This window comes from Rhipicephalus microplus, chromosome 9 (genome assembly GCF_043290135.1).
Source record: "Rhipicephalus microplus isolate Deutch F79 chromosome 9, USDA_Rmic, whole genome shotgun sequence".
NCBI classification, from domain to species: Eukaryota; Metazoa; Arthropoda; class Arachnida; order Ixodida; family Ixodidae; genus Rhipicephalus; species Rhipicephalus microplus.
The window spans coordinates 93,057,715-93,068,233 of NC_134708.1; the positions used below are offsets into that span (position 1 = coordinate 93,057,715).

Consider the following 10,519-nt stretch of genomic DNA (forward strand, 5'->3'; position numbering starts at 1 on the left):
ACAACACGAAGTACTTTTTTTCTAAGGACCTCAAAACGGGTTATGGTCGAACCTAAACGGGCTATTCTCTCGATTTCTCTCGTCAACCTCAAATCGAGGTTGACGAGAGAGATCGAGAGAAGATGGCCTTTATCACACCAGACGGCCTCTTCAAGTTTGACGTCATGTCATTTAGTGTTCGCTCGGCGCCTGCGACGTTTCAGCACGCTGTGGACACCGTGAAGGCTGTATTGAAATGGCACACTAGCCTTGTTTACTTGGATGACGTCGTCGTGTTTTCCTCCAGTTTCGACGAGGATCTCCGGCGCCTTGAAGGGGTACTGCAAGCTATCAACACATCTGGAACAACCTTGAAATCATGGAAAAGTGCCGCTTCACGTACGGAGAGCTAGTCTTGCTGGGACACGTGATAATCAAGTTTGGAGTCCGTTCCAACCCGTAGAAAACATTCGCCATCACTGATTACCCGCAAACCACTGACAAGAGGGCTGTACGCCAATTTTTTCGATTGTGCGCCTCTTACAGGCGCTTCGTTTAACATTTTTAACAGGTCGCCTTACGAAAAGCAACGTCGAACTCAGGTGAGAAGCAGCAAATAAGGAAGCATTTTAGGCACTTAAACGGCGCCTCTAAACACCACCAATACTAGCGCATTTCAAACAGAAGTATACACCGATGCAAGCAGCGTAGTACTGGGTGCTGTCCTTGTACAAAGGAGTGGTGTCGTTAAAGAGATCCTCATTTATGCTAGCCGGTTGCTATCCGAGGCCGAGACCATTTATTCCAAAACAGAAAAGAAGTGCCTTGCCATCATCTGGACAGTGTCAAAGTTTCACCTCTACCTCTACAGCTGGCAAATAAAAGTTGTAGGAGACCACTAGGCCTTGTGATGGCTAGCTAACTAGAAAGATCCTTCGGGTCATTTCGCACGGTGGAGCCTTAGATTTCAAGAATTCTACGTGACCGTCGTTTACAAGTCTGAAAGAAAACTCTCCGACGCCAACTGCTTTTCTCGCCCTCCCGTCGAATTACCGCTGCCAGACGGGCTGGATGAGGACAGCTTCTTAGAAACAATGACTGCCGACGACTACGCCGAGCAACAGTGACTGGACCCGGAAGTCAGAAGCCTTGTGAATACCTCGCGAGTAATAGCGCGACTGTTCTGAGTGTTTTCAAGAGAGGACTGGAGTCGTTCTTGCGAAACGGAGTTGTCTTAATGAACTTTTCGCTCCTTCGAGCCGACCACCTTCTCATGGTTTTTTCAATTTAATGCAAATAAGATGAAGGGAAATGTTCGATGCTTGATCACGGAAACTTAATTTTCAGCCCCTTATTCTTCTTCCTATTTACATTAAATTGGTTGTTATAACTTCCCCATACATCATCATCATCATCATCAGCCTGACTACGTCCACTGCAGGACAAAGGCCTCTCCCATGTTCCACCAGTTAACCCGGTCCTGTGCATGCTTCTGCCAATTTATACCAGCAAATTTCTTAATCTCATCTGCCCACCTAACCTTCTGTCTCCCCCTAACCAGCATGAATTCACTAGTAATCCAGTTAGTTACCCTTAACAACCAGCGGTTATCCTGTCTACGCGCTACATGCCCGGCCCATGTCCATTTCTTCTTGATTTCAGCTATAATATCCTTAACCCCCGTTTGTTTCCTAATCCACTCTGCTCTCTTCTTGTCTCGTAAAGTTACACCTACCACTCTTCTTTCCATTGCTCAATGCGTCGTCCTCAATTTAAGCTGAACCCACTTTGTAAGTTTCTAGATTTCTGCTTCGTAGCTAAGTACTGGCAAGATACAGCTGTTATGTATCTTCCTCTGGAGAGATAGTGGCAATCTACTTGTCATAATTTGAGAGTGCTTGCCAAATGTGCCCCACCCCATTTTTATTCTTCTAGTTACTTCAATCTGGCAGTTCGGCTTCGCGGTTATTACCTGCCTTAAGTAGACATAGACTTTTACAACTTGAACTGCACTATTACCTATCTTGAAGCGCTGCTCTTTTCAGAGGTTGTTGTACATTTCTTTTGTTTTCTGCAGATTTATTTTAGGACCCACCTTTCTGCTCTCCTTGTCTAACTCCGTAATCATGAGTTGCAATCCCTCCCCTGAGTTACTCAGCAATGCAATGTCATCGGCAAAGCGCAGGTTACTAAGGTACTCTCCATTAACTCTTACTCCTAACTGTTCCGAGCCTAGGCTTCTGAAAACCTCCTGTAAGCACGCGGTAAATAGCATTGAGTAGATTGTGTCCCCCTGCCTTACACCCTTCTTGATTGGTATTCTGTTGCTTTGTTTATGAAGCACTATGGTAGCACTTGATGCTCTGTAGATTTTCTTCAGGATGTTTATATATACTTAATCGATGCCCTGATTCTGCAGTGTCTGCATGACGGCTGATATTTCTACTGAATCAAGTGCCTTTACGTAATCTATGAAGGCTATGTATAATGGTTGGTTATATTCTGAGCATTTCTCTATTACCTGATTGATAGTATGAATGTGGTCGATTGTTGAGTAGCCTGTTCGGAATTCTGCTTGTTCCTTTGGATGACTGAATTCTAATGTTTTCTTTACTCTGTTAGCAATTGCCTTTGGCACGTTAAAGAACCCCGGGTGGTCTAAATTTCCGGAGTCCTCCACTACGGCGTCTCTCATAATCAAATGGTGGTTTTGGGACGTTAAACCCCACAAATCAATCAATCATCAATTGCCTTTGTAAATAGCTTGTATACTACAGAAAGCAAGCTAATCGGCCTGTAATTCTTGAAGTCCTTGTAATCTACTTTCTTATGTATTAGGATGATGTTAGCGTTCTTTCAAGACTCTGGTACTCTTCCCGTCAGGAGACAAGTCGTAAACAGGGTGGCTAGTTTTCTAACACAATCTGTCCTCCATCTTTCAGCAGATCTGATGTTACCTGATCCTAACCAGCAGCTTTGCCTCTTTACATGCTCTTCAAAGCTTTGCTGATTTCTTCCAACATTACTGGTGGGGTGTCGTGTGGGTTACTGCTTGTTCTTCTAGTAAAAAAGTTGTGGTTGTCCCGGCTACTGTACAGATCTGTGTAAAACTCCTCCGCTATTTTAACGGCCCCATCCATTTTGGTAGTTATTTTGCCTTCTTTGTCCCTTAGTGCATACATCCGATTTAGGCCTATTCGAAGTTTCCTCTTCACTGCTTTGACGCTTCCTCTGTTTTTCAGAGGGTGATCAATTCTCTCCATGTTATACCTTCGTACATCTAATACCTTATGCCTATAATAAACTTCGAAAGCTCTGGCAGTTCTATTTTGTCTGTTGTACTTGAGACTTTCATGATTTGACGCTTCTTAATGAGATTCTTCGTTTCCTGGGTACGCTTGCCCGTGTCCTGTTTAACTACTTTGCCTCCAACCTCCACTACACCCTCCGTATTAATACTCGTCAGATTATCAATCATTGTATGTATGCTAAGGTTGGTTTCCTCACTAAGAGCTGAGTACCTGTTCTGAAGCGAGACTCTGAATTCCTGTACTTTCCCTCTCAGTGCTCGCTCAATGATTGGCTTCTTGCGTATCAGTTTCTGTCATTTCTTTCTCAAGTCTAGACGAATTCGAGACCGTACCATTTTATGGTCACTGCATTCTATGGTACCCATACAGTCCTTGGCATTACTGTCTGTTAGATCTCACTAATATTGTGTCAAAACATGGAAAAACGAACTCTTAGGTATACACTTCTTTCCCTTATTCATTGACGAGGGTCTCGTACTGGGAGGCTTGGTGCCGTTAGGTTGTATACAAGGAACTATTGGTCAGCTGCCAGCTCACAATTAGTTCACGTGCTACGTCACGCCATACAGGCTCATCAAAAGAGTGTGCCATACTCGCCGACATTGCTACAGGTGGCGCTGACTGACACTTCCGCGTTTAAATTCACATATAAACCCAAAAAAGTGGCTGGGGAGATAGCCGCCATGACAGCTGTGGTAGAGCATTGAACGCTTAATTCGAAGGTCGTAGGTTCGATTCCTACTAACGGCAAGTTATTTTTTCAGCCCCTTTTTTTTCTTCTTATTTACATTAAATTAGTTCTAAAAACTTCCCGTATACATTTCTTGGCAATATTTTCTGGTATATCTCACTAATAATGTGTCAAAAGACGAAAAACGAGCTCTTAGGTATACACTTCTTTCCCTTATATATAGATTGAAATCAAGCAGAAAGAGCACCCGATCCTGGGTCAGCTCTTGTTTTCTGTACCTCGTCTTCCTCTACTTCCTTCTAGGCCCAGCACCTTTTTTTCTCTAGCAACTGCTCGCAACGTTTTAGGTTTGCAGTGTTGTCTGTATTAGACAGTTAATTTGCGGTTAACTGGATAGCGGATGTTAAAGAATTGGCGTTACCATGCAGGAAACTTGTGTTGTGCAGAGCGTCTTACAGTTTAGCGGGATAGCTTTTGCGTGGTTTACGTGCCCCAGCTGTAACAGTGGCGCCACCTATGGAATGGGTAATAAATAAAGACAGTGAAAAGAAAGAATGAATGAGAATGTTTGGCTATGCCACCACGCGAATCATTGTTACAAATTTATTTTACGAATGATAACAGCAAATAAATATGAAACCTGCACCAAATGTGAAAAAAATATACGTGGCCGAATTGTTTACAATGATCCTATAGTTAGGCCTAGACCCGTTGGATATGAGAAGCTACCTCAAAATTACGCCAACTTATTCATTATTCTCGGTCATCGAAGCTAACTGAACGCAATCGAAGCCCCTTTAAACAGTCGTTTGCTGCGAACAAGGTGAATCCTTAAACAACTACGCCAAAATCACTTCGAAACGGGCGTCAAAGAGCGCCGCCATGTTTATGTACACTACGTACGTTTACGCTACCACGGTAACCTTAAATGAGAAAAATACTGCGCGTACGGTAAGCGTATGGGTAATGTACGTATTCCTACCTGCGCATGCGCACCTCAATTCCCGTATCATGGTACGCCCGGTATCCCAGTAAGCCCAGTATACTAAAGGTTTCTTGTTTGTGGCCGGTCCAGACACGCTTCAACAGTTCTTCGTGGCCTGTCCTAGGTGTCTCTGGTAGGCGACAGTGACTCCATCATGGTTTTTGGCCTTGAAAGCAATGCGAGTTGGCTTGAGAAGCCTCCGCGTGCTGTGGTGGGTGAACTCGACGTAATTGTAGTCCTCAATATCTTAGCAATGCTGACATTAGGCAGAGAAAGCTGCCATTAATGGCTCCGGTGGGCGCCATTGGCTATGTCATTGAATTTAGAGGCCTCACTGACGAGTGTCTTACTCCACGTAGAGGCAAGGGGTAGGAAACTGTTGGCGTACAAACGACGTGATCGTCCAGATTACGAATGGTCACAAGGCTCTGGTGCGGTTGGAAAGAAATTGGCGAAGCAAACACCATGCCTAGTGCCGGTGCAACTCATGACATGGCAGGTGCGCTGTGCTCAACTGATGACGTGAAGCAGCACGTGTAGAGTACCGCGTCAATTCAAGCGATGTATGCTATGATGCCATGCCAAATGTGTCGAATTGCGTGCTGTATAAGAAATACTTGGGCTGCGTGACCACTTCTATAGCTAACAATGACTTCAGCCTTACTCATCGTCATGGCTTGGTTGCATTATACCATGCACTCGCAGTGACGAGGATGGCATAGACGTGGGTGCAAGAAAAAGTGCACACAGGCTATCATATGAAACAGTTGGTTAATGCCATTGATTACAGATGCAACAACTTTCTCCCGCCTGCCAGCATTGGTGGTGTCCTGGATCATGGAGTAACATTCCAGAAAATTCCAACGGACACTTTCTCTTCACAAACTAACCTTTCACCCGCCTATTATCATAATGCAAGTACTAGATGAAACCGCGACGCCCTGTTGGTTTCTACCTACACCACATCCTCTCGCTGCAGAAAAGGCACGTCATCACGATAGTCATGCTTCCTCCTGCTCTGCGGTGCGCGCGCCTCCTCCTGGATCATAGGCATACTGTGAGCGCAGTCACCGACTCTTCTTTATCAATTGGACGTGTTATCATCATTTCTATAATTTGCTCATCTGTAGATATCATCATCAGTGTGTGCAAGCTCGAGCTCGCCTCGAATAAAGCTCTCGTCATAGGTGGTGGAGGTGCGGGGTATTGATCCCAGTACCTTTCGCACTGACTACGAAGTACGACTGGCTACGTGGTCTCGTGATAGCTCTAACACAACCGGGAATGCGGAAAACCGCTTCAATTGCTCTCGGCCGCACTGATCCCAAGCTTCTAATCTCGGGCCGTCACTTTCACACCATATAAACAAGCCAACTAAAATTGTCTAATTCTAATAGTTGATGCAGATGACTGAGGCGCAAACAACATTTCGTGGAATGAGGAAGCAGTATAGAAAGAAAAGCAGCGCCAATCATTTCTGGCCCTCTGGTTTAAAGAAAATATTTTTGCCTCTCAGTCATCTACACCAAGTAAACACCAAGTCGCCCAATTATAAATGCTTTCGCAATTTCACCGGTTTCGGCGTTGCGCCATCAGTCAGGTCGCAGGTAACTTTACAGTAATTGCACGAATAATTTTTGAGGCCACACATAGGACGATGCTGTATAAGTCACGTGCCACGAATGATTGTCACCCCACGCTAAATGCTTTGACTACTACACCTTCTGTAGCTTACGCCAGCGTTCAGAGTACTCTGATCTGTATCTCACGAAGGCAGTGCAATGTGAGAACTGGTAGTGAAAGCACTATTTTTTCGATGTATGCTACATGAAATTTGATTCAACACATATACTCGAATGATTTCAGACTTTAATTCATCTTGCGTTTCTGACTTAATCTTTTAATTTTTTTCTAGGGGACTTCGTCTACTTTGATCTACGTATGAGAAATTCTTCTCTTTTTAGAAGACCCCTTCAAAACTGTCAAAATTACTTTCAACGTGTCATCGGACACCAACGCCCTATGTACGTGTACAAGCCTGACTGCCAGCGGCTACTTAAGCAAGGGGAGTAAAAGTATGAAACTTTTTTCCTGTGTGTTTTCTTTTCTGCAAAGCTTATGTAAAAGATCCTGGCATTGTCCATACTGATAATGTGAATTATTTTAGGGGAGTTTCGTGCGTCATTTCATCACATTGCCGTAAAAAAATGAAAATATGACAGCTTTAGTGGCGTTTTTGAAACGAAGGTAAAGGAAAACACCTAGCTTGCTCGGTACATTAGTTACTATAAACAATGGTCATCTAAATAACCACATGCTTATTAGTGGACAGTGGTTGCACGGATGATAAATATGTAGGCCTTGGCTGAATAAAGAAGATAGTGTCACGGGGTTGTGACGTGGCCGAAGACAGGAGACTTTGCGTTCGAATTTATCTGTTTATTTGGGCAAACCTGTGCTCGGTAAACGGAAAGTCCAATTACAGTAGCAGTCTTGGTTTAAGAGAAATTTATTTCCTGATATATCATACACAGCCTATGTGTACGCACAAAAATGGACAATGGTGAAAAATGCGTATGTACATTGCAAGCTGTTATATACAGCGAAAGAACTTATAGCGTATACAGTGACGTACTATGCAACAATTGTTCAACAAAGACAGGGCATTCTTGCCATCGAGATGATTAAACTTAAAAAAACAGTAAGGCTATATGAACAAACAAGGGGAGGTCATTCACAGTGAAGGGTGATGTGTTGCATCACCTGTGAGGCTCTCGCGCTCAAGAACAATACTGCACAAAAGGACATGTTTTTAAGGAAGAAAAGAAAAATACACACTGTAATGTCACAGTGGTACAAGCTCTAGCCCACCTCCTCAATAGAGGAGGAAAGGCATGAAAACTGTTGTTTTTCACGATAATGAATCGCGTAGACCAACGTCGGAGGAAAACCTCGACCAGCACGACTAATTCTGTGTTAAGATAAATAAGCATTATGTTTCTTAGCCGATGTAGTAGGGGAAACAGCTCTCTGTGGGCGTCCCCTCAGACGGGCCAGCCCCTTCGTTTCTATGAGACGAAGGCTCCAATAGCCATTAAAAGTACGACAAAATTATCCATGTGGCTAGACTTCCACTGCGTACTTGTTTGGAACATTTTCGTAACCATGTGCCAAAAGCTGCGTGCTACAATACATTCATGGAAGACATGGTTCAGTGTTTCGACGCGACCACATTGCAGGACATGTGGCGGAGGGCGCCATGCCCTACGCCGCAAGGCGGCTGGCTGTCAGTAATGCCTCCCATTCCCAAAGCCAGTTTAGGTCTCGGACATCAAAGCAGAGAGACGTGTTTGTAAAAGTCCAACGTCTTTTCACCCGGCATTTTCGGCGTTGTTCTTCAGATAGGCTTTTAAATGATATTAATTCACTCATGTCGGTGCGGGACATTTCCATAAGTTTTTGAACAGGAAAGTCGTTTCGCCATTGTTGCAAAGATTTTATAACATGTGTGTAATACGCCGGGGGCTGTTTGGCAGCTGGTCCCGTGTCGTTTGCTACACCGAAAAATCTTCTAGAGGTTCCTAGCAGATACACTAAGAGTTGCCTGCCTCGATACGATGAGTTCTCTAAGAGTGCAGAGGTGTTTTTGAGAGACAACATGTGGCACATTACATCAAGGTTGGGTACACTGAGCCTTCCCCAATTTACTGAAAGGTGGACCAAGACTCTGGCAACAGCTTTGGTGTGGCCATTCCAAAAAAAAGCCGCACGCAGTAGCTACTCTCAGCAGAACCTGACGAGGTGGTCGAGCAATTCTGGCTACTTAAAACAGTGGCGCTGTTATGCTGGATTTAATTACATAAGCTCTTTCAGTAAAAGGTAGTTGGAACGTTCTGGCAACTTCAATGCGTCCGTCCACTTTGTGTCGGATTTCTTTCCATGTGGTGCGGGCTACCTCGCCAGTCGAGAGGAAAGTTACACTTAAGACTAACGCCTTGGACGATTTGGGCGCCATCAGGGAACTCTTCAATGGGCATTCCAAAGCGCAATGCCTTGCTTTTTCCAAGATTAAGACGTGCTCCCGACAGGTAACTATACGTGTGGAATATTCGCAGAAAGGCTTTGTAGCTATCTATGTTCCAAATAAACAGCGAGATGTCATCGGCGTATGCCGCTACTTTCACTTCGCCCAAGCCTGGAAGAGGAAAACCGCGTATTGAAGTGCAGTTCTAGATTTGCTTCAATAATCGATCTATGCATAATACAAAGAGGATTGCGGAGAGAAGACAGCCTTGTCGAATGCCTCTACTTACTGCAATAGGTTCATATGTATAGCCATTCACTACTAATGACGTTTCTAAGTCTGTGTAGAGTAAGTGGAGGATGTCGGTTAAATGCGCCGGGAAGCCATAACACTCAAGCATCGAAGAGATAGTTCCATTCTACGCGATCAAAAGCTTTTTCTTGATCCACAGAAACAAAAATGCCAGATATTTGTGTTCTTGTAGCCTACGTGAGAAGATCGCGAGTCAGCGAAAGCGAGGAATAGATCGTACGACCAGGGACACAGCATGTTTGTATGTCGCTTACTATTTCCGGTAAAATGGTAGTTATGCGGTTTGCAAGGAAGGCTGTCAATATCTTATAATCCAAGTTAAGTAGGGAAATGGACCTCCGCGCTTTTGGATCAGACTGCTCTCCCTCGCTTTTAAGTAAGAGTATAACTCTGCTCTCTCGAAACGTATTCGGTCTGATTCCGTCAGCAAGAAGCCTATTTAGCATCGTCAAGAGGTGGACTTTTATTGTTCCAAGGAAAGTTTTCTAGAAACTCAAACGTATCCCGTCAGGGCCGGCGGCGGCGGTTGCGTTCATGTGCTGAAGCACAAAGCGTACATCATCCAGAGTCACTGGGCTGCGCAGACCATCGCGGAGCTCCTCCGGTACGCGGGAAATTCCCGAAAAAAAAACTCGTTAACTATGGTGGCGTAGTTCACGTCGCTCGCGTTCGTCGCCCTGCAAAGATTCGAAAATTGTGTTTCAAAGACCCTCATTATGTCTTCTGCTCGTGTAGACTGTTCACCGTTCGGCAACTGAACGATAGGAACATGCATTTGTTCACCCAAGGAGCTGTTGCGAACACTTCGAAGAACCGCTGGATCTGAAACCGGTCGTCCGTTGATAAAAGACTGTGCAACCGTTCGCGAACTAAGACGTAGCAAAAGTTCGTACCGCGCCTTCAACTGATCGAGATAGTTGTGCATTGCGAACATCAGCGTCTTGCCTCTGCGTACAATGCGCGCTTTCCGTAGCGTGTCGTTTATCTCTGTCGTCAGGCGCGATTTCCTTTCGCGCCCCGCGTTGATAAGCTCGGCGCGCCAACTGTGTTTCAATGCGTCCCAGCGGCGGGGTTCAAGCGGCCTATCACACGCTTGCTCTCGTGCATTGCGCAGTAATGCTACGCTTTCCGGGTCGTGCACGAGTGTGATGTTCATTTTCCAACAGTTTCTAAAGGTAGTGGACTGTTCAAAGAAAAGTTTTATAGACACTGAAAAG

General features: G+C 44.8%; 1 protein-coding gene across 3 annotated transcripts in view; it reads left to right on the top strand.

Moving 5' to 3' along the window:
• Positions 1-7,053, top strand: part of LOC142771403 (uncharacterized) — a 65,204-nt gene extending 58,151 nt beyond the window's left edge. For all 3 annotated transcript variants that reach the window (XM_075872881.1, XM_075872883.1, XM_075872882.1), the window contains one exon: positions 6,882-7,053. In XM_075872881.1, the coding sequence (XP_075728996.1) occupies positions 6,882-7,039 (158 nt within the window). In that variant the 3' untranslated portion in view covers positions 7,040-7,053. The remainder of the gene's footprint in view (positions 1-6,881) is intronic.
• The last annotated feature ends 3,466 nt before the right edge of the window (positions 7,054-10,519 follow it).